At 41.5% G+C, this 24,712-nt stretch overlaps 2 protein-coding genes across 2 annotated transcripts in view; both read right to left on the bottom strand.

Moving 5' to 3' along the window:
- Positions 1 to 19,615, bottom strand: Layn (layilin). Its single transcript, XM_047519702.1, is given in 10 exon segments — positions 1 to 1,003; positions 2,655 to 2,757; positions 4,998 to 5,081; positions 5,618 to 5,650; positions 9,722 to 9,785; positions 9,787 to 9,870; positions 9,872 to 9,881; positions 16,044 to 16,341; positions 18,718 to 18,741; positions 19,354 to 19,615. Coding segments are annotated over 10 exon segments (1,149 nt in total). The 5' UTR covers positions 19,439 to 19,615; the 3' UTR covers positions 1 to 639.
- Positions 19,616 to 24,068: 4,453 nt separating this feature from the next.
- Hoatz (HOATZ cilia and flagella associated protein) overlaps positions 24,069 to 24,712 on the bottom strand; it is a 28,150-nt gene continuing 27,506 nt past the window's right edge. The window contains exon 6 of the mRNA XM_047517928.1: positions 24,069 to 24,410. Within this exon, the coding sequence (XP_047373884.1) occupies positions 24,353 to 24,410 (58 nt within the window). The 3' untranslated portion in view covers positions 24,069 to 24,352. The remainder of the gene's footprint in view (positions 24,411 to 24,712) is intronic.

The following is a 24,712-nucleotide window of genomic DNA, read 5'->3' as shown; positions in this document are numbered from 1 at the left end:
TTAGATGTCAGGAGAGAGAGAGAGAGAGGGGAAAAAAAAGGTCCCCTGAGGCCACGTGCAGAGGAAGGGCTGTAGACACAGACTGACTAACATTCTGTTTCCTGCTTTTTATTTGACTTTATTCTCTGAGAGAGAGGAAAAAAAAAAAAAAAAGATATGAGAACTGCTGATGTGCAGGCCAGCCTAGGGCCACCATACCTTGGTTTTGAAAATGATGCTGTAGTTGGTCTCTTTGTGATTATGTGTGCTGCTGTACAGAGCAAAAAAAACCAAAATGACAACAAAAATAGAACTTAGAGGTGGGCTTCCCAAATCCTATAGCCACAAGTTCCGTCTCTGCCAGTTAAAGTACTGTTCCCTGAAAGTCAGATACAAGCAACTGATTGACATTTATTGAGACTCCTCTAGTGCCAAGGTGCTTTTTCATAAGGTCCAGTTGGGTGAGAGAGAGAGACTGGGATAAGGGATAAAACCAGAACTTGGGGACCCAACAGGGGTTAGTGGAGATCACATGCTCACTCTCAGGACCTGATCTGAATATTTTCATAGACCTTCTGAGTATGTCCCTTTATAGAAAATAGGAGAATTTTCTTCTCATATACTTCCCATTTTTGTCAGTTCAAGTTTTTTTCATGTGTCCTAATAACCGTATATTTCATTTTCAACCCATCCGCATTCCTTGCTCCTCCCCATTTGGTCGGGGGAGAACTCATAAATGTCATTGGTTACAAATCCACTCTCCACACTTGCCAGAGTCACAAACTCGCTTTCTGAAGGGTTCACAGCCATGTTGTCATAGTCACAAGACAAGTTGTCGGGAGTGGCTTCTCCCGAACACACCCGGAATGAAATGTTCTTCAGGTCTGGCCGGGGCTCAGCTAAATCCGCTTCACTTTGTTTTCTTATGATGTTGTAAACCTCTAGGTCTGGGCTCTGCTCTTGGTGAGGAGAGGGCCAGATGGTATGTTGCCCCTTTGTGCTAGGGTCCACTTGCTCCCGTGTCCTAGGAGGAAGAGAAACAGGGCTGAGTATTTGAGACCAGGCAATTGAGACTTTCCCCTGAGAACATTCCTGAGCTTCCTCTGGAAGGAGGAAGTATACCCTGGCAATCCCTCAAACTGTGCTTCTCACTTACCAAACCTAAAGGCCAATGCTTTGGGGAGGGAGGAGGACAAACAAAGAAAGTGTTAAGTTCAAAGCATTATGTATATGCCATCCACTGAGGCCAAAGTAACACAGGTTACTATCCTGGGCACCTAGAGTCCTGGGAGGGTTCAGGGATAGAATTGGATGGGCAAAAAATGTCACACTTTTAAAAACTCATCTGTAAGTGAAACTCAGCATGTCCTTCCATTATGAATATAGTTAATAAACCAAAGTAGAATTAATAATATTTTGACTTGATCAACAACAGGAAGCATAATTATTTTCACATCACATCACAGTTATCGTAGATGCTTCATCTCAACTTCAAAATAAGTATACCCATCACTAAATAAAGAGTCATTAATAAAGAAGCACATGTAATGTTGTATCACACATTCATTTTTGGAAATATTTTGCTAAACTATATAAAAGTCTAGTTGCTTCCTTTGCAACCCAATGTAAATTTTATGCATTTAAAAATATTGTTCTGGGAAAAGGACCACAGACTTCACCAGATTGCTACAGGGGTCTGTGGCACAAAGAAAAGTTAAGAACTCTTGGGGAGATAGACTCCAGCTTGAGTTACTGTTCCCAAATCCTGGCGAAGTGCTAAATAGATAAAGAAGGGAAATGAAGAATCGACCACAGAGTGAGTTTTTGAAAATTTGTAATTTTTGAACTGAATTCTATTTTTAGATTCAGAGGAAATTAATAAAAATGATCATAATAATGAATGTTATTTTTGAGTATTTATTAGATGCCCACTGTGCATGTATTCATTGCTTTGATGCTTTTAATAATCCCTTAAGGAAGTTATTAAATGAAATAAATGTTCTACATTGGAATCTTACTAATTAGTTTCAGACTGGTCATCAAAGAGAGCCAAAACTTAAATGGAACCTTTTTCTGTTGTAAAATGGGAATACTAGTCTTCTATGAATACCATGATCCTGGGGAATGAAAAGGTAACAGAACAGTTTTGTGTGCCTAAAAAATGGGGACTCCTGATCCTGCCTGCAAACTGAGGTTGTCTGTACGTCTAGTGTTTTGTAGCAGTCTACTCCTGTGTATTCAATTTTTTAAAAGTCAGTTAAAAAGAATTTGACTCTTTCATTCTGAATGAAGTGGCTGGGTTTCAGATGCTTATCAGAATGCTTTGGAACAGTCATTCTTCACATGACCCACCAGTCACTCCTTACTCAACACACATTTTTAGAAGGAGGACCTACATTCACGAGAGCACTTTTGCTGGGTGATACGTGGATACACAGGAAATGAATAACAGTTTCACTTTTCAAATTGTTTAAAGTCTTCCACACACCCCAAAATAAAGCATGTAATATCACTCTCTTAATCTCTGAATGCTCTGAGTCTGCCTGAGAATTTATTCTCCAATCTATAGTGGCCATTCTCTTGGGGCTTCTGTGACTTTTAATGAAGTCAACAGGCAATATCCAAATATCCAGGAAGGCAGAGGACACAAAGATTTACACAGAGGTTTTACTTGCCTCCTTCTGCAGATCCAAACCCAACATACAACTGCGGTGATCACAAGGAGGAGCAGAAGGGGGATGCTGGGGATTAGGATGTAGGCAAGATTCAAGGAAGCTTCTGAAAAGAAAAACAGCACACTATCAGCATTAGTGATTTTTTTTTTCGTGTGTGTGCTTCAAACCAGCTTCAAAAAGCAAAATCAAATACAGAGTATTCCGAAGAGCACATTCCTAGGAGATAGATGCAGAGTTACCCAGATAACAAAGCATCTTCTAGTTTCATTGAATATTTTCTACCTGTCCTTTTACCCTAAGTAATAATAGTGAAAATAATTTTAATTTTTTGAGTCTTGCAAATACCAAAAGGGTACTTTTGATAATTTAAATAAATTATTTTTTGGAGAAAAGATATTCTTTCTTCCCTTGTCCTTCTTCATAGCAAAGCAGGGAATGTTGGTGCAGTATTCATGCCTTTGCCGCTGAGAACAGCCATGGTAGTTCCTAGAGTGGGAGTAGGGAAGAGGAAGTGAAAAAGAATCAAGGCAGAAGTCCCAGGGTCTATATGGGAAAGAGAAGATCACAGAGCACATGAATTAGAACTGTAAACCTTCCCAACATTTCTGACTATGACCAACTTGCTTCATTTGGGTTCATGAGCAGTGACTGTGAAATTCTATTAGAGGTCTGCTTTTCTGAACCTTTTACTCCTTTAAGACTTAGACTCAGCAATCAGGTTTTGGGAGGAAGCAAGAATTTTAGACTAACTCTCTTCCTGTTCCCATTAATCTAAGATTCCTAGCCATCCTATGGCTATTGTTCCACGAGCCGCCCCCCCCCCCCCCCAACCTCGAGGCTGCAAACCTGACAACCATCAAAAAACAAAACCAAAAACACTCCAAAAATCCACTTTAAATACCACTATAATAACAAAAAGCAATAAAAATGCCACACACCTTCACATAACACTTTATTTTTTTCCCTAAGCTTTTTATTTCATCCATAACATTTGTTGTATAATAAAGAATTTGACTGGTCTTTGTCTCTGGATCCTGGCAGGGAGGGTCTAAATCCTTGAATTTCCCAAGTAATAGGACTGACTTTTTTATTCATGAGCATCTCAGGTGGTACTAGAGTACTAGAGTTTATCGTAAGGACCTCTCTAGGCAGGGGTGGGCTTGTGTCTCTGGGGCTGGCCACACAAGAAAACTGGACAAGTGATTGTTGGGTGGGGTCTCTGAGTCTCCTGGCATCAGCTTGTCCTTCTTTGGAGACTGAGTTGCACCACATGACCAGTGATAAGATCTACCCCACCTAAGTAATTAAGGAAACCCCTGTAAAAACCCTGGACACCAAAGATCAGCAGAGCTCCCTGTATCCATCAGTATGCCAGGAGGAGGACAATACATTCTGATTCCACTGTGAGAGAACATGGAAGGGCCCAATTAGAATCCCTGAGACCTCACCCCATGTTCTCTTCTTTTGGCTGTTCTTGACTTGTATCCTATGTAATAAAATGCCTAAGTATAGGGTTTCCTGAGTCCTGTAAATGATTTATTGAACCTGAGAGGGGGTCATGGGCTCCCCTGGATTTGTAGCCATTTGGTCAGAAGCGATATGACCTGAGGACCCCTAAACTTGTGGGTAATGTTTGAAGTCAGTGCAGTTGTGGACTGTGCCTTTAAGCTGTGGGGTCCGTGCTAACAACTCTGGTGGTTAGTGTCAGAACTGATTGTAGAACTGCAACATTCTATTTCATTTTATGGACACAGTAATGTTCCCAGGTAGCTAAGAAATTTTATTATTACTTCTATTATACAAATAATTAAATTGAAGCACAGAGAAATTAAGTACTTATTTTTAAAGTTGCCCAGTAATGAAAACCCAGACTTCCTTCTTGAAACTCGAGGTGAGAGTGAGGTCAAAAGTCCATTAGCACTCCAATTTATCACTCCATTTTCTTTTACCTTTTATGATCTTTTAAAATGTTTTTGTGCATTTCCTCTATTTCACAGATGAATATTAATCAACCTATTAATTAGGTCTTTCCTCTCTTCTTTCTCTACATCCATTCTTTCAGTCCCCACCCTATCCCACCTCTATGCTGAAACCAATGCACTTTTTTGTCTTCCGGCAGGTCTTTTACCTCCTGTCTAGTCTGATCTCTTCAATTGTCTTAGGATAGCTCTGTTTGCATATTTCACTGATGAAATCTAGCATTAAATACAGTTTTTGCAAAGTCACGATAACTATTTCCATTTTTAAGGAGTTGTGGGAATGAACAAAATAGGGAATATAACCATGGTAAAGTGATCAAGAGAGTTTCATTATCTATTTTCCCCAAGTGAGCTCTGTATATACCTTTACTTTCTTTAAATGTTTCTTTAGCATCTTCTTTCTGAGTTTCTTCTGGAAGTATGGGTGTTGCTGGCTTTGTTCCCTCACCTGGAGAGAGACACATGGACTTGAGAACTTGGAAAAAGGAACTTTAATCCAGATATCTCTGAGGTCCTACCATGTTCAAAGTGGGATGCTACAAAGCAGTAGCATTTTGGCTATTGACATTTATAAACATAGAAACGTAAAGATATGAATTTTACTGCCTTTAGGTGAGCATCAGGCAGCAAAACAACTGACAGGCAACTGGCATTGAGTCACATGAAGGAGTGCCCAGGGGAAGGGTCAGTGACTCTCTGCTAGGACCATTTGGTCTGGTTCATTTCTTGTCTCATTAAATTAAATGATTCCCTTCATATTGTCAATAATAATAGTGATAATCCAAACTGAATTTGCTACCGCTGTTCTTCAGTTTTAAAAAAGACAATACCAAAGAGTGAGAATAATGAACTAATTGTCATGGCTGAATGTGGTGTATTCAAATTGTCTGGGTTAACACCAGTCATCTTCTGTTGAATAATCTGATCTAAAGGACTGATGATTAGAGGGGCTGAGTTAACCCAAATCCCAAATGACAGCCTTACCTCCAGGTCTTGTGGAAGGGGCTGTTGGTTTCTCTGCAGAAACAAAAATGAAAATAATAACAAAAATTTCCTGCCATCTGAATAAAATCGGCTCGAGTACAGCAACCATTTCCAATAAGCTTTGTTGTTATCAGATTATTTACTGTTACCAGTAAATGATCTGGGTTTATTAAGTTAAAGAATTCCTTCTGCATAAAGACTAGCCTTCCCCTAGCTTTACTTAGGTGTTTTTTTTTAACCTTAAAAAACTATTCAAAAACTTTTAAATATGAGAATTTCCAAAGATACACAAAAGTAGAAAGTCTGTATCGTGAACACCCCGGTGCTGTCACGAAGCTCTTATTTCTATCAATGCATAGTTCATCTGGTTTCAACAGAAAGTATTACTTCCCCATTTTACTCCTGAACTATTTTAAAGCAATCCAAGATATTTTAGCAATTAATATTGGGGTGTTTCAGAGAGCAACAAACACCCATCTCCAAGCAGAAGTGGTCAAGGACTGGCTGGCCCCAAAGCAGAAACTGGTGACTGACCCTGAATTATTTAAATAGTTCCAAGAACTTCAGGAAAGTGAGGTTACACAGTCAACCTATGTGAAATGTTTTGGCTTTTGACTGAGCTGTTGTATTGACAGTGAGTCACTTAGGTTATTCAGAAGCTTTGGAGTTGATAGGGGCAGAGTTCTTGGGGGCAAAACTTTAGAATTCATAGTCCTAAGGCCCAGGTGGCAAGTTTATTCTGAAGTTTCATTCAGAAAGGATAGACATTTTTAACTATCTTCCTATAAAGTGTGTGTGTGTGTGTGTGTGTGTGTGTAGAGGTGATGCAAATCTATTTTCAAACTCATTTATATTGTGCCTACAATATGATAGAACTATTCTGAATGTTTTATAGAACAAACTCAATCTCAATAATGGCCTGATGAGGGAATCAGGTTTTGATTTTGTACATGAGGAAACCAAGAGTCAGGGAGATCAAGTAACTTGCCCAAATTTCATAACCAATAAGTAGCTAAATTGAAATTTCAACCAAATAAATTCAAATTCAAAGAATAAGGAGACATAACTGTGCCAGGTAGCACAGATACAACAGCAAATGAGAAATAATCTTGGCCTTCTAAGAAGCTTATATTCTACAAGATGACCGTACAATATGGACATGTAGGAGAATATAATTCATATTAATTTCATGATATTACATTGAAATACATAGTATATTCAGTGGCATTTAATGATCTATTCATATTGTCCCTCCACAATTCAATCTACTGTGCAAAGTTGCAGTAAACATGGCACCTCAATGCCATGCATCTGCCATACAGCTGAGGGGTGCATCTGCCATACCTTGAATGATTCTTCTCTAGTTTTCCCTGAATGTCCCTGTGCCTTTACCATATTCCAGGAGTAATCAAGTGTTCAGATCTGGCTAGCATGCCACATGACCATCTTCTCAAACCTAGTTTGAGAGATGATTATCACCCTAGTCTCTTGATACTGTGGTGTGATAGGACAGAATGTCATCCTTTGGGAACCACAGAAGGGATCTTATCCTCCTTCATCAGTTGGCTAGACAAGGGTATTTCTAGACTTCCTGTAACCATGTAGTGAAAGGGACAAACCTGGAAACAGGCAGTGAAAGTACTGTGTGTGAGGTGCTCTGGTCCTCACAGGAGAATCACCCAACCTTGAGGGGTCCTGGAAAACTTTTCCACAGAAATGATTTTGAAATCATTTCAAATTTATGAAAACTTGTAAGAATAGTACAAGGAATTCTCATATATCCTTCACCTTATTATGTTACCATATTTCATTTGCTTAATTATTATCTGTACCAATCCTCCACCTATTTCTATATCCTTATGTCTATATATACTTATATATATACTTATATTTATTATACACACACACACACACACACACACACACACACACACATATATATATACATATATAACTTTTTTCCTGAAAGAAAGTTTCAGACATCGTGTCCCTTTACTCTTAACAACTTCAATTTATGTTTAAAAGGGAGAGATGCATTGATCAAAACCAAGAAATCAACATTGATATACTATTATCTAATTTAAAGATCATATGCACATTCTGCCAATTGTCCTAAAAATGTCATTTATATAAAATAGTCATCATCACTGTCACCATCATTATCATCATCATCATCCAATTCAGGATCACGTGTTTTACTTAGTTGTTATGACTTGTGATACTTAGTTGTTTAACCTGAATATAAAGGGTGAGAACGAATTGAAAGGGAGAGGGAAAAGGTGTTCTACATACAGGAAATGACAGTTAAGCACTCTTGGGGAACTACACTAGCAGAAAGGCATTAGGATAAGATGGGAGAGGTGTCAGAATGGTGAGAACTGAGGCTGATCTTGTCAACCCTTTTTCAGCATGCTGAGTAGTATGAACTTATTCTGAGGATGGGAAACCATATAAAGGCAATGTGTTAGTTCTTCTCCATGTGCTCACCTTCCACTTACTGGATCCATTCTGATCTCTATGGACTGTTTCAGTGGAACTCCTTTGGTATCTGATTGGACTTAGCCAATGGGAGGCAAAGGCAGGCAATCAGAAGGTAGGAGAGAAAGGTCATGGTATTTATTCTTCATGCCCCCTTCCACATCAGCATGATTTAACAATAACTGCATTTTGTGGCTACCATTTCTGTTGCGTGGCCTCTCTTTTTATGACCCCAAGATTTTTCTGGATTCCATTAAAATGATTCTCTCCCTTTGCCCTTTTAGGCCTAGAGGTAGTGAGAGTTTCTCATTGTAGTTAGCCCCTGGATACTTTACCATCTCCTGCTCTTTGCCTACATCTCTGCAAATACCCTTTTTACTGTACTCTCCTATTAAATTCTTTGGAGTGCCATATTTTTCTGGACAGAACTCAGTCTAACTAAAGCAATAACAAAAGTAATGATGAATATGATTTATTTTTAGAATGGGACCAAGCTCAAAAATAAAAGGATATTAAAGCAAATTTCAAAATCTCATATTTCAAAAAATGTTAAAAAGTATGAATGTTTAAGCCATGGAGTTAATATAATAGTATAATTAATACAAGTAATGGAAAAACCAGTTTGTAGCAAGTGTTTTCCTTTTCACTGCTCTATGAAGATGACCTACTAATCCAGTCTAGTTCTTTAAAACCTCCTAGCCTGAGACAATTCAGTATGGTGGGGAGGATCAGGTCACGGAGGAAAGAATTATCTAAGGAGATGAAGAAAATCTTTTAGCAGCAAAATTTGCCCTCAGAGCATAGTCTAATTTAAATTATTTTAAATGGCAGGATTTTAGTCCCAAACTAGATTGAACTAACAAGTCACTCTACTTCTGTCAGGAAAGAATGCAGAACTGGGACCAAGCAGTAGCCTTCAGGGAGGTGAGGAAACTTCAGGGATAGGTCAAGAATCAGTTCAAGTTTAGATCTATGTCAGTTATAATAAAGGAGTCTGAAAACCTCAGCAGAGTGAGACTGGATTATAGCCAATTCTTAAAGAAAGATCTAGAAGCAAATGCAAGTTGAATTTGTAAGACCTATACATAAGGGGAAGCCTAGGAATTAAACTGAATCATCAAAGTGCTTGCTATTTCTGCCTAGTGCAGTGAAATTGTTGTATTTTATCATCTGCTCCTCTGGTGATTAGTGTGTTTCTTTAAATTCTGAGAAAATAATCTCACATAGCTGTTGGAAGACTTGTAGGAGCAATGGTCAGCTATTCCAAGCAGCTACAGTTGACTGTTACATGTAGAATGAGTAAGAATTTGTGTTTGTCCAGAGAGAGGACTTTTTCTTTATGAATGTTCTCATAAATCTTGCTTTATCACACATGAGATGTATTCTTTCTTTTTTGCATCCATTCTCTTAGCATCTGATAATCTTTCCTAGAATTATTACTCAGTGAGAAAGTGAAAAAGTGTCATTACATATCTCTTTACCAGAATTCCTGAAGTTTAACATTGCTGGCATTTGTGACAAGTTTTCTTAGTGACTACATAACAAATTCTGGGTACAAGCAGCTGCTTATGAAATAAGAGAGGGGATTGAGAATTCAGCTACATAACTTGGGAGAGAATTCATTACCATCAGAATATTTGCAAATGAAGTTGTTCTTCATGTTGCATCGGTCATCATTCCACTGGAAACTTGTAGGGGCCCCCAATGCCGGCGGGGGCTGAAGGCTGATGATACATGACCACGCAGACTTCACTACCGCAGGAAGGCTCATCCACCATACCAGTTTCTGTAGGAAAGGGATCAAGAATGGAGGCAAGTGGAGAAACACACCCCAGACTTCCAGCCTTTGTTTTCCCATTAGGTTCCACTGAGACACTAACATGATACTCTGCTTCAAAACACAATACAGAGAGAGTGAGGAACTGAAGCACTGCCAATAAACAGAACCACATACTTTCTAACATGGACATCACAATCAATCATCTGACACTTGCCACAACGTCTCTGCATGGAGGAATATATTTCCATATTATGTCTGCAAGGAATTATGAGAAAAGGCATCTCGCAGGGCTACTTCTTTCTTGCTTGCTTTTGGCTAATTGTGTTTTGTTTCCCTTTTTTAGAGATCATATGCATTGACAAGAGGCATGATGTTTCTCACCCAGAACTTGCTCTATTTCCATCTTTCATGCTTTTCATTAGCCACCACTGCATGATCTTCCAAAATATAGAGGCTGTTAAATAAGGTAAGGGGTAGAGAAAAGGGCAGGAGGATCACTTGATCTTTTTCACTTTTTATGTCATTTCCATTGGATCAGATTGATAAGCTTTCAGCCTCCACTACCAGATGTTTTCACTTTGTCTCCCTAGCCTCTTGAAAGGGTGCATTAGCAGCTATCCATTAGAACCTGGAATTAAATGGTGCTGCCACCAGTTGCATATGTGGGTGCTAGGTTAAAGCCTTGATCCCATAGAAAGTCTACATCTGCAAGCACCAACCTCAGGTATTGACTCAGGGCTGGGCTTTGTAGTCTGCCTGATCACCCACCTGAGTTGCTTCCCTCCAGGGCTAGGATCTTGCCCTGATGCACAGACTATTTAGCCAGGCACTTCTGCTCTGCCTAGCTCTCATCAGAGCCCCTCCTTAGCAAAGAGACAGCTAAGAGGCAGGCATGCCACAGTATAGTTCTGCTTCAGTCCTATTTTGCAGTCTGGCAGAAGGAAGGTCCTTCGCTCTACTCACTGGGTTGAATTTCCTGAACAATAGATGAGCTTGCAGTAAGCACTCCTTAGACATTATGCTGGACACCTGTCAGGAGCTGGGCTTTGTACCTCATTAGTTACCTCCACCCCCTTTTCCAAACCCGTTGATGCTCCCTATTGGCTTTATGACTTTATATAATTTCATCTCAGGGAGATATGGAACATCATGCCTGAAATGTAATTTTTGAATTTGAGTAAGTTTTCAGACTCATAACTAACTGATAGAGGGAAAGGCCAGATTCCCAGGAAGAAGGATTCTGCATTACCATGGCAGGCACCTGTGTAATTTCCCTGTTCTTCCCACAAAGGGACCTCCTGCCATGTACTTAAGTAACCATACACTGGGAGGGGGTATATTCAAATATTACAAGGACTGTTTGACACAGGATGTAAGTTGACACTGATATTTAGACTTGAAGTACTATTACCCATTTAGTGTGAGAACATATTGGGGCCAGGTATTAAATAGAGGTCCACTCACAGAAGGACCCAGTCAGTAGTCACTGTCCCAGTCCCAGCATATGTGAATTGAATAGACATATTTGATAGTTGGTGGAATTCCATATTGGTTCCTTAGGCTATCAGAGTGAAGCAGATCAAGTAAGAAGCCTCTGAAACTACACTCCTTCCCACCCCTACCACGTTAGTAAAGTAACAATATATCTTATCCAGGGGAATGCAGACAATGGTACCCTCCTTAAAGACCTAGAGAATGCAGTGTGGTGTTCCCCGTCATATCCCTACTTAATTTACTAGTCTGACTTATGGAAAAAACCAAGCAGATCTTAAAGGATGTTTATGGTTTGGATATGAGATGTCACCCAAAAAATTCAAAAAGCTCATGTGCCAATGTAGGAATGTTCAGAGGTGAAATGATTAGATTATGAGAGCTGTTACCTAATCAGTGGATTAATGCATTTGATGGATTAATCATTTGAATCAGTATTGGGTGGCAACTGTAGGCAGGTGGGGTGTGACTGCAGGAAGTAGGTCACTGGGGCATGCACTTCAGGATTATATTTTGTCCCTGGTTTCCATCGTGCTCTCTCTCCTTTCTGGCTGCCATGAGCTGAGCAGCTTTCTTCTACCATGCCCTACCGCCATGATGTTCTGCCTCACACTGGGCCCAGAACAATGGAGTCAGCTGACCACAGATGGAGATCTCTAAAACTGTAAGCCAAAATAAACTTTTCCTCCTCTAAGTTGTTCTTGTCAGTGTTTTGGTCATAGCAGTGAGAAGCTGACTAACAGTGATAGCACAAACTCAATCAAGGTGAAGCCCTGATTTTAGTTGCTGTGCCATATGTGGCATTTGTGCTACAGCAGGTTGATATGCCATCCATTACTTAATAAGCAGAGCTGGTGAACACATTCTTTGCCATCTGGATCAGAAAGAATCTGGAATGGTTTGCGCTTATTGGGAATGGGCAACAGTATGCCTTCGTGATATTGCCTTAAGGCTGTATTTATTTATAATATGCTGTGAAGAGTCCTCCTGGACTTCCTAGAAATCTTACAGAAAATCACACTGGTTCGATGTATTGCTGACATCATGCCAATTGGACTAGATGAGCAAGAAGTAGTTACTACCCTGGAGGTCTTAGTATGACTCACGTTCTCCAGAGGATTGGAGATAAACTCTGTGAATATTCAGGGACCTGCCACTTCATTAAAATGTGTAACTAGTGATCTAGACAATGCCAGACCATCCCTTTCAAATTAAAGAGCAAACGATTACACTGTGCAATAATTTTAGGAAGTAAACTTTTATACTTAGTAGGCATCTTTGGGTTTCAGAGGTAGCATATTTCACACCTAGGCATACCTCTTTGGCTCAAATAACAGCTGAAATGAGTGGAATCTAGAGCAGAAAGTGACTCTGAAGCAGGTCTAGGCTGTGTTCAACTAGACTTGTCACTTGAGTCATGTGATTCAGGAGACCCTATTGTCAGAGGTGTCAGTGGTGGGAAACATATTGCCATATAGGATTCAAGACTACCCCAATGAGAGAATCACAGAGCAGATTGCTATGGTTTTGGAGCAGAGTCATATCATCTGTAGCTGAGAACTAGTCATCTTTTGAAAAGCAACTGCTACTTTTTTACTAAGCAAGGACACCAACCAAGAGACCACGTAGCCCAACCTGCCCATTATGAACTAGCTCCTGTTAGACACACCTTGTCACAAGTCAGGTAGGCTAGAATCAATCCATTATAAGGTGGAAAAGGTATATCTAGGACCAGAGGGCACTGTATGAACAGGTAGAACAGACTACCACGATATCTACCACTGTTCCAAAGCCTCTGCCTCAGCTCACGCTTATGGTTCATGAGATGTTCCTTATGACTAGCTGATACAAGCAGCCTGAGCTTGGTTCATGAATAGGTCAGTTAAATATGAGTGAAACAAGCCAAAATGAACAGCAGCTGAACTGTAGTGCCACTTCGAGATGGCCTTGAAAGACAATGTGCTAGGGGGACACTCACTGGACATAGCTTTAGTTGATGCACCTAGTTAACCACTTTGTATGGAAATAGAAGTTATGGAAGATTAGACTATATAAAGATTCAGGGGAAAGGCAAACAGTAGGACCAGCGGATAAGAATCTAAAGGGAAAAAGACTGGAAGACTGGGGACAAGGACTTCTTGGATAGAGTGACGTGAACAGACATACATGTGACTGGGCATAAAATATACTTTTTCTGTCACATGTTACAGCCTAACAGGGAGCATCTATCATGGAAGAGGCACTAAACAGCCAAGGAGACAAATGACTCATTCAGGTAATGCCAGCCAGCTGGTTATCAGTCACCCTAGTACTAGCACATTAGATATGCAAATATAAATGGAGGCAGAATGGAGACTATGCCTGGGCTCTGCAGATTGGCTCCCACTGACCAAGACTGATCTGGCTACTACTACTGCCAAATGTAGCAGCCACAGAGGTCAATGCTGTGTCTGACACTGCACCGATACTTGCTACACTTGGTGGCAAATTTACTCCACTGGATCCCTGAAAGGGACAGTGATTCATTTTGGTAGGAACAGACACACAATCTAGGCATGGGTTTGCCTTTCCTGCCTATGAACTTTAGTCAGCACCACTATTCAAAGGTGTACATAATATTTAATCTACCAATACAGGATCCCAAATAACATCTCATCAGACAAAGTCACCTACCCTATAGCAAAGAAGGCGTGGGAGTAGGTACCTGGCCATGGGATTCACTTGTCATATCACATATTGCATAATCTTGAAGGTATTAGCTTGATAGAGTGATGGAATAGCTTGTTGAAAACACAGCTGAAGCATCAGCTTAGAGGCAATGTTTTTGGCAGGGCACCATCTCCAAAAAGAAGTACATTTTAAATTGATGATTTGTATAGTCCTGTGCCTCCACTAGTAAAATACATGAGTCTGGGAGCTAAGGGATGAAAACAGGAGTCCCATCACTGATAATGGCCCACTCAGGGAATTTGTATTTCTTGTCTCTGCAATGCTGGGATTTGGGAGTTTAGAGGTCCTTAGTTTCCAGAGGGGAATAGTTTGGCTAGAAGATACAGAAAGTGTCATTGAGCCATTGGCTACCACTTGGACATTTGGGGTCCTTGTGTCCAGGGGACAAGCAGGCAAGAAGAGATGTCATTATCTTGGCAGAAGGTAGTTGACTGTAATCATCAGGAGGAGGTAGGTTTGCTGTTATATATTATAGACAGGGAGAAGACTCTTAGGTTATCTAGTTAGGTATCTTTTTATACTCACTTGCCCAATTTTGATGACCAGTGGAAAAGTGTATTAACTTCAGCCCGAGAAGTGCAAGGTAACTAGGGCCTAAGACTATTCAGATATGAGGATCTGGTTCATGCCACAAGGTTAGTCATTGACAGCAACAGAGGGTGGGAGAATCTGGACTGGATAGTAGAGGAGGGAGATTGATGTCAGTCACGGCCCTGGGGCAAGCTGCAGTGATGGGGAGAGTACTAACCTTCTATTCCTCCTACTAACCATCATCTTTTAAGTGTCTTTTCTTTCAGGAAGAAAAGCCCATGAGACTACTGGAGGAGCTACTCTCAGAACTTACATGAGTTCAGGATCTGATCTGCATAAAGAGTTGACAGTGATGGATGCTATCTACATACTGTTTTAAATGTAACAGGTAATAAAAATTTTTTATCTTTACTCTTCAATTAATAATGACTTTAAACTTTTTTTCTATATGATTGTATGTCAATTAGATTTTCTATTTTGTGAACTATTTGCTCAGGTCTTTTGCTTCTTTATCCTTTGGGGCCTTAGTGTTTATTACTTATATAAACTATCATACAACTATGATCTAGCTCTCTGTTAGATGTTTTACAGTTCTATGTCTGTCTCTTTTTTTAAAAAGTATTTTTTAAATGTTGATAGATCTTTATTTTTTCATTTATTTATATGTGGTGCTGAGAATCAAACCCAGTGCATCACACATGCTAGGCAAGCACTTTACCACTGAGCCACAACCCAAGACCCCTATGTCTGTCTCTTAATTTTGATATTTTAAAAATGTTTTCCATGTAACTGCATTTATAGGGAGGGATAATGGCAATGTCACTGTGTCATGGTGGGGTGTGTGTGAGCATCAGTGTCTCCATGCTATGGGTTCAGGAGGGTCCTTCAAACTGCAGGCTTCCCAAAGTCCCCACTCTTGGCTAATCTGTAGAGTTAGGTCTTGGTACTGATTTCCTGCCCATTATCACAGTTCTCTGTAGTCTGCAGTCCTATCCTGATTCCAACTCTATGGACCGACTGTCAGTCTCTTAACGAGGACTCTACCTATAGCCAGATACCTAGCCAAAAAGACAGACAGCCAGAGCTACTGACTTCAAGAGGTAGTTGACTGTAATCTCAGGAGGAAGTAGGTTTGCTGTTATATATTATGGACAGGGCAAAGACTTCAAGCATCATGTGTCATTGACACAATGCTGCTGGACCTTGCCCACCTGAACTTTTTGGACATCCTTGGGGCCAAGTCAAGGCTAAGTTCACCACCTTTACCACACTGTTCTGGTCAGTGGTTCTTCAGGTGTTACTACCTTTAGGGTTCTGCCTTGCTGGGTCTCCTCCTGTTCCCCATGGATCTGGCACTGTGGATTCAGCCTGTCTCTTTTCTGTGTTATGTCAAAGGAATCAGCTCCACATACGTACCTAAATTTTGACATGCTGCTATCAGTCCAAGAGTAAAGGTCTTGGCAGGCTGTGCTGTTGCTTCGCTTCTCTTCATACCTTCTGAGTCCAATCCAGAAATCACCGTCAGATGCCAAGAGGTTTTCAATGAACTTTTCTATCAATCTCTGCTCATCTTCAGATTCGATGCTAACCAGGTGACCCCCATCCCTCCTACAGGCTTCTTTGGCTTCCTCAAAGTTCAGTCTTCGAGAAGCATCATGGAAATAAATGACTTTATAACAAGGCCTCTGTGTCCCTTCCCGGCAAACCAGCTGCCCTAGAGGAAAAAGGCAACCTGTTTCAGTGTACCAGAAATGTATCCCAGAGCAAGGAGGCTCAGAGACATCAGAAGGGAGCTACTTCTGGGCAGGAATCAGAATTACTTATCAGCAGACTGTTACGTCAGAGTTCTCAGAGAAAATTAATACTCCTTCGAACATGGAGTTGTGGTGATTTAAACTCTGATGCTCAGATTGTGTAGGGACACATGTTTTGTTTGTTCAATTACAGATTCTTGAAAGGCAGACATTTTTATCTTTCAAGAGAGGTTGATGAAGATTTATGGCTTTGCTTAAGGAACATAAATAACAATTTTATGCTCTTAGGAAATCTCAGGGGAGAGTGTGGCTTAACGTATCTCTGTTGAGTGATTCCTTCAGGTAAGAGAGGTGTTCTGAAGTCGTACATGAACTCCTCTACCCTGAAACCTTCTGCCTATGACAGCAGAACTAATTTGCTCAGCCTCTGGTGTGGGCAGAAGCTAAGTGCACGATATCTGTGGGGTTTTCTAATGCTGATAGTCCCCCGATCTAAAGACAATAGCTAAGTTTTACTGAACTTTTCCTGTGTGCCATCAGCTGTGGTAAGGGTTTTACATTTACAAACAGACTTTATCTCATTTAACCCTTATAACAATCCCTTGATGTAGATATTGTTTATGTCCCATTTTACAAATGAGAAAATCAAGGCTCAGAGAAATTGAGTAACTGGCTAAGGTCACATAGCTATCATCAGCATTATTCAAGTCAGAATCCAGATCTGATTCCAAGGTAAGACCAATATGTCTCAACTAGCCTGCTCATTCCCCACACCAGGCTTGGGTTTGCTTTAGGAGTCTATGCAGTGTGTCTCACAGGACTGATACCTAAAGGGCTAAAGACTGTTTTGGACAGATGGATGGGATTCTACTGAGAAGTAACAAATTGTTCCTCAGCACACATTGTCCCACCTTGTGTCTGGGTGATTGAAGCCTTGCTGCAACCAAGCCTCAGCTTCATTACTCTTTTGTTCTTTAAAAAATTTTTTTTTCTTTAATTCATCACTCCTTTGTTTAATCAACATTTATTAAGTGTACCTTTTTGCCTGGCACTGTGCTAGGTGCTGGGAATACAGAAACAGATGCCAATTTCTAGCCCAGGGGAGAACATAGCATGAGTCTCTGGATCTAAATTATACAAAATGAAAACCACATTTCAACAAGGAGAGTAGACCCTGCAATGACAGAGCCAAATTGTGGGTTGTGGGTATGAATTGCTACCACAGAGTAAGGGGTAAAGGATTTGGGTTTGAGGAACTCTTCCCAGACCTTCTGGTATGTTCTCATTTTCCCAACTTGTTTTGCAGTTGTTCAGGGAGTCAGATAGCTTTCATTATGCCTAATATTGTCCAGAATACAGGCCAAAGGCCGAAGACAGTTAACTACATTATTGGTGCTAAATGGAAAAGAGCACCTAAAGGCGATTGAAAATCTCCAGTGCATTTTTATTTTCTATTTCTCCTCTTACTGCTTTTATAAAGAAATTCTCAATAAGCAACAAGTTAGAAAAGAGAAGAGCCTCTTACTTTCTTTCTTTCTTTCTTCTTCTTCTTCTTTTTTTTTTTTTTCTATTTCTGCTAAATAGAGAAGCTCTCACTGGATGGGTCCACCAGCAAATTAAGAGGGCTCTTTTGAGATGGATATTTTCACCAAGAAGGTGTTCCAGAGAGGCTGTGACAGCAGCCAGACTGCCTGGGGAGGAGGCTGGGCCAGCCAAGCCTCTATATGATTCCTTAAAGGTGGCTCCAAATCAGGCAGTGAATGGAAGGCAAATGAGCCACTAGGAACACCCCCAACCTTGCCACCAGCATAACTGGAAGCTGGAGCTGAATTTACTGGCAGCCCTCACTTTTCCATGCTAGATTGTCAAGGGAAAATATAACACCTCAATTGAATTTCCTGTATGGTCCAGGCTGGCCGCACATCCCAACTCTGCAGTGAGTGCCAGAGAGGGTCAAAGCTGGAAAGAGGCCCGAGGGCCCATCTGGTTCCCCTGCCTTCAGGAAGTGTCTTTCTTTTCTCATTTGCAGGAAAGGGAAGAGCAGGCGGGCCTTCTACCCGCCACTATCAACTACTAAGCTCCTGCAGCCCTAACCTAAGCAACTCAATTCAGTTACTCTCCACACACCACACCCCATCTTGAAACCAACTCTAGATGGGTTAAATCAGCTCCACAAGCCGGGATACCCCGGAGGAGAAGGTCGACATTCCTCTAACTCCCTCCTCTTGGTCAAGCTGTCGACGCCAAACACAGAAGAAAAAGGGCATCCATATTCGCCCTCCCCTCTCCCTGGACATGCAGAACAACTGGAAGAGGCAAAAAGCAGAGCACAGTACCTCCTCTGGGGTCCGAATCCGAGGCTGCGGTGACACGACACAAGGAAGGAAGCAGAGAGAGTCATTCCCCAGAGTCAGGCGGGGCCGGTCCCGCGCTAACTAAGCTGCCTTCCCGATCTCTAAGCGTTCTCATTCCAGGCGCTGGAGCCAGCCATCCTCCCCACAGAGGAGACCAAGAGTAACAAGCAAGGTTCCCACAACACCGCGGACCCAGGCTGCCCACCCCGCCGTCTGCGTGGCGGCCTTCGCGAGTGGGAGGTAGATGGGGTTGGTGAGCCTGCTCCGCGTGGGATTCTCAGGCACTACGTTGCCGCACTCTACGGAGCTGCCAAAGGGGCACCCGAACCCGCAGGTTCGCCCACTGCCCCACCCAACCTGATTCTCCGACCCATTAGGATAACCCTTAACGGGGAGCGGACTTCCAGGATTCCAGGACACCCAGGGTAATGGACAGCCCCGGAACCGGCGCTGATCCCAGTTCCAGTCCCTGAAAGCAGGGGGCTCCGAAGGCTGGGTCCGGGAGAGGAGCGGGGAGCGCCTCCCTCCCCACCCGGTGCATTAGCTCCGAAGGTTGTCAGCAGCTGCTGGGGTGCAGACTGTCCGGGTACCAGCTCTTGCCCCGGCGCACTCACTCACCGCTCAGCAGGCGACATTTCGTGCCCCGTGGCCCCGCCAGCAGCACTGCCAGCAGCACAGCTTGCAGACCCGCTCCTGGCTGCATGGCACCACTCTGGCTGAAGTTCCTTCGGACCCTCCGGCGCTACAGTGGTGGAGCAGGCTGACCGGAGGCGGCGTACGCGACAATACCAGTCGTGGTAGCGGCATCCCGAGGACCGACGGACCCGGCTCTGGGAGAGGCGAGGAGGGCTGAGAGTCAGTTGATCACCCCTCCGCCCCCCTGGGACGTCACTGCGAGAGGGCAGCCCCGCCGGTTGTCCCGCCCCAGACCTCTTCTTCCAGCGCGGTAGGCGCCAGACATACTGCCCGCCAGAGGGGAGCTAGCAGCTGAGAGGGCCAGTTCACCGCCTCTCCGAGCTTCCCAGGGAGATCCTGGGTTTCCTAGGGCGCAGGGTGCAGGAATGACTTTTCTGAAATAGAATGAAGAGTGCAGTGTGGCTAAAAACAATACCATATATAGCCCCTACTCCCCAGGGCCATAGCCAAGTTCACTCAGCTCTGTGGGGTGGGCCAAAAGCAGAGGCAAGGCTCTATATACCTGGGGCTAAGTAGGCCAGTCCCAGCCCTCAGGGTTACCCGCTGGAAAGGAAGGGTGGATTTGACAAATGAATGCTGAAGCAGGCAGTGTGTTCCCTGGTCGGAAAAGTAGGGGACCTACATGGATAACCTCCATGGAAGGTGGCTGAGTTGTTCTGGTTGAGAGGAGAGTGGTTTCCATCGGAAGCCAAAGAGTGTCGCAGATCTCAGCAAGAGAATGATTCTGTTTCAAGTTGGGAGGTGGGGATGGTGTTTATGGAGTTGGACTGGTGGCAGAGGAAGTTTCCCTGCTCTAGAAAAGAAGATCCTACTCCCTCTGGAAGAGCTTTCTTAACCAGTTTTGTCTTCCATGTGTATTTGATCTTCTAAACTCCCACAAAAATTACGTTTTACATTGGCTTCTTATTGTAAACAAGATGTTTAACAATATCAAAGTGAGCCTGCCCAAACCTAAGGCACTAAATCGCAGACAGTGGGTCTGGGTTCCTTGCAGTTTCCTCACAATATGCTGTTGTGAAGCACAGAAGTAATCTCTTCTGGGCTATGAACTTCTGGATTTTGGTCCCACTTTGCTTCTGCTTACCTACTCATCCTGATTTTCAGAACAACAGCCAAAAAACAGTGATACTTCTAAGACTTTGAGCCACTACAGTTCTAAAAAGTTCAGCATCAGTAGAGAATATGGGAAAGTTGTACTACTGTGGAAAACAGCATCATCAGCAGGATGAACGCTGACCTTTATGGCAAGCTCATCCATAACCCTTCTCTGTGTCCTGATTAGAACATCTCAGTCCAACACACATTCTTCCTAGAAACTCTTGGTTATTAAAGCAATCAAAGAAGGAACTGTTATGGTGGAAAGAAGCACTAGAAGTGGCATCTGATATTCTGTTTTGAATCTTGCTTTTAATATCTGTGTGACCGTTGGCAAGTTCTTTTGCCTAAGTTTCATTTAACTCTTGGTAATGCTAGTTACCTTAAGAGTTTTGTGAAGATTTGGCAAGGCAAATATGCATGTAAATGTGCAGATAGATGGACACTTAATGCCACTTGGAAGGATTTATTTCCAACACTACAACATTTATTACAACTTAAAGAAACTATCACTTTGCTCCAAGTAATTGTGTCCTGAGTTTTGCCTTTAATACCCTGACTGTTTTAGTCAGTTTTTCCACTCTTGTATCTAAAAGACCTGACAAGAACAATTTTAGAGGAGGAAAGTTTATTTGGGGACTCACAGTTTCAGAGGTTTCAGTACATAGACCACCGGCTCTATTCTTCAGGGCTGGAGGTGAGGCAGAACATCAGGGTGGAAGAGTGTGGCAGAGGGAAGCAGCTCACATGATGATCAGAAAGGAGAGCGAGAGGGGTGGGAGAGAGAGAGAGAGAGAGAGAGAGAGAGAGAGAGAGAGAGAGAGAGAGAAAGAAAGAAAGAGAGAAAGGGAGAGAGAGGAGGGACACACTCCACTCACCAGATACAAAATATATACCCTAAAGGCACACCCCCAGTGTCTACCCTACCTGTTTTCAGTTACCACTCAATCCCTTATTAGGGGATTAACTCACTGATTGAGGTAAGGCTCTCATAACCTAGTCATTTCACTTCTAAACCTTCTTGCATTGTCTCACACAGAAGCCTTTGGAGGACACCTCACATCCAAATCATAACGTTGACCTTGGTCTAAATTGACTTTGTTAGGGTTTATGGTCAACCAAGTGTGGTACATTACAATAATGACTCCGATTCTTCACATCTCCCACTACACATACCCTTTACCCTGACATTACAGTTTCCCTTACTAAACAGGCAGAGTATATTTCCCTTGACTTTGTCTGTGACCATGTGATTGACTTTTTTGACCAACAGAATGAGCCAGAACTTTCTAAGTGTAGACCAGTAAAAGCTTCACATTTTTATTTGCTCTCTTTCTTCTCTACACTGTGTTGGAGGAACAGAGTTCAGATATCCTACTGGTTCACATATATCCCCAAGAGGACGATACATGGAGCAAAGCTGCCTCAGTCAGTTGATAGACTGGTAGTGTGACAGAACAGACCTAGGTTCTGTAGCCTGAAGTAGGCTGTCTGGCTAAACCAGGATCAGCCAAATCCCAGCTGACCTGAAAGTACACAATTGTTTTAGACTTCTTTGTTATGTAGTATTGTTGCAGCAATAGTTAACCATCACACCTGACCACATAGGAATGCTCATAAAGTAGAATTTTCCTTGATAAAGTTATCTTGGCCCAGAGATCAGTCCTTACTTCAACCAGCTCAAACATAATTGAAGAGACTATAGGTTGAGTATCCCTTATCCAAAAATGCTTGAGACCAGAAGTGTTTTGAATTTCAGATTTTTTTTCAGACTTTGGAGTCTTTGCATATACATAATGAGATATGTTGGGGACAGGACCCTAGCCTAAGCACAAAATTTATTTATGTTTCATATATACCTTAAACTCATGATCTGAGTATAGTTTTACACAATATTTCTAGTACACCTCCATCTTGGCAGCAATCCCACATGAGGTCAAGTGTAGAATTTTCCACTTGTGGCATAATGTCAGTACTCAAAAACATGTGGATTTTGGAGGATTCCTATTTCCAGATTTTTGGATTAGGGATGCTGAACTTGTACTATAATCACACACTGAGAAATGTAACTGTCAGGTAAACTGATGTTTATGTTAGCCTGTTGAGCACATATTCTTCCTCTGGATGAGAAAAGATTTCTCAGTGAACTTGGAATCAGAATAAATTATGATAGAAAAGTTTAGGCTTTAATAGTTTGCTCTGTCCATCTTCACAATAGAGATCTGACAAATAAATCAATCTGACATAGTACTTTTTATTCTTGATGGTGCTAGGGTGGGATTGTCAATTTATAACTTTTAAAATTTCTCCTATCTAAGCCCTATTATCTTTATTTTTGTTCCACATATTTTTTTCTCTGGTATAGTTTAAATTTGGAATGTCCCCCAAAGTCTCATGGGCTTGGTTCCCAATGCAGCAATGTTCAGAGGTGGCACTTTTGGGAAGCTACTGGATCATGAGGGTTCTGACTTCATCAGTGGATTGATCTACTGATAACTGACCAAGTGGGACCAAGTGGGAAAGCAGGTCACTGAAAGGTTATTTCTGGTGTCCAGCCTCCCCCAGCCACTGTGCTTTTTGTCTGTCATGAGCTGAGTAGCTACTTTCTTCTGCCACGACCTTCTGCCGTGGTGTTCTGCCTCACTTCAAACCCAAGGCAATGGAACCAATTGACCATGGACCGAAACCTCTGAAACCATAAGCCAAAATAAATTATTCCTTCTTTAAGTTGTTTATGTAAGGTATTTTAGTCATAGCAATAAAAAGGTGACTATTCATTCTCTAAATATTGTTGTGCCAGAAACTTGCAGTTACCCTCCTCTACTTTTTTTTTTAGCCATAGAGTCCTTGAATTTTAAGGAGGCAAATACCTCCTCCTCCATCTAAAAGATTTACTTCCAGCCTCCATTTCAGCTTGGTGTGTTGTGGATGATGGCTGCATCTTACGGAGGTTATGCCCAGGACTCTGAAGTGAATGATGGTTCTAAATAGAGCTTCAAACACTGGGGAACAATGAACAACCCTGAGTAGGACTGCCATTTGCACAATGCAGACAGGACTAAACCTTAACTTTTTCTTTTTCAATACGTACCAAAAGGAATAACTTTTGGTGAGGTAGGCTGTCAGTGGGGTTATATACCTGTGTGTAAAACACAGGCAAGCTGAGTTGGTTACAGAACTAGAAACAGTTCATTTCTGATTTCAGACATGTTCTAAAAATGGAATAAACCACATTTTGTAAAAGGGACTATTCTTTAACGCAATAAAGACTTTTTAAGTTTTCAAGACTGCCCTTTTTCATCCCTTTTTCCTTATTTCTACTAATAGTCTACAAGTTGGAGCACATAAAGTCTTTGATTATTGTTTATGTGATATCCACAATGTACAAAAATTCTGAAAATACTCTTCAAACAAAAGTTGTAAATAGGATTTTGAGAATGTGTAAGGTGAGAGAGATGATTATGATGTGATGTCAAACACAGTAGTATACAATAAATAAAATAGATACAAATACTCAGTAAATGACAAAATTCATGGAAGTCTACTTATTTAACTTTATTCCCCCCACAGCTTTATTGAGGTAAAGTTGAAGTACAATAAAATGCACATATTTGTACTTATTTGACTTTTTTGTCCATTTGAACACAAGTATTCAGTAACTGGTAAAATTTCTGGAATAATGCACATTTAACTTTCCTCATCAACTTTTTATTTCTTTTGACAAAGTTAAAAAACTTTGTTAGTGATCCCAGCGATCCTGATGTAAGTGTAGGTTGTTTCAACATGAAGATATAAGTAAGCCATCTTCTACCCTGTGCCAAGCAGATCAGTGCAAGGCTTTGACTTCTTCTTGGCCCTCTTTATCTGACACAGATACTTCTTCCCTGTTGGTAATAATATGAATCAATTTCTATACACAGAACTCTGTCATTCTGAACATTATAGCTTGAAAACAACTTTGAAAATTTCCCCAATAAAAATGCACTGTTGTGGATTCTGAATATACATTAGGCTTTGCAACCAAGTTTAAAGTTATATTGGGAGAAGTGGTTATTGCAGTGTGATTTGAAGGACTTTGGAGTAGACCTACTCTAAATATATTTTGCTCACTAAAGAGTGAAATTCCTGAGATTTCATCATTGGTAAGTGATTTCTTTGGACTAACTGTTGTTCCTTCTACTTAACC

This window comes from Sciurus carolinensis, chromosome 11 (genome assembly GCF_902686445.1).
Source record: "Sciurus carolinensis chromosome 11, mSciCar1.2, whole genome shotgun sequence".
NCBI classification, from domain to species: Eukaryota; Metazoa; Chordata; class Mammalia; order Rodentia; family Sciuridae; genus Sciurus; species Sciurus carolinensis.
This window is presented reverse-complemented; position numbering and strand designations above follow the sequence as displayed.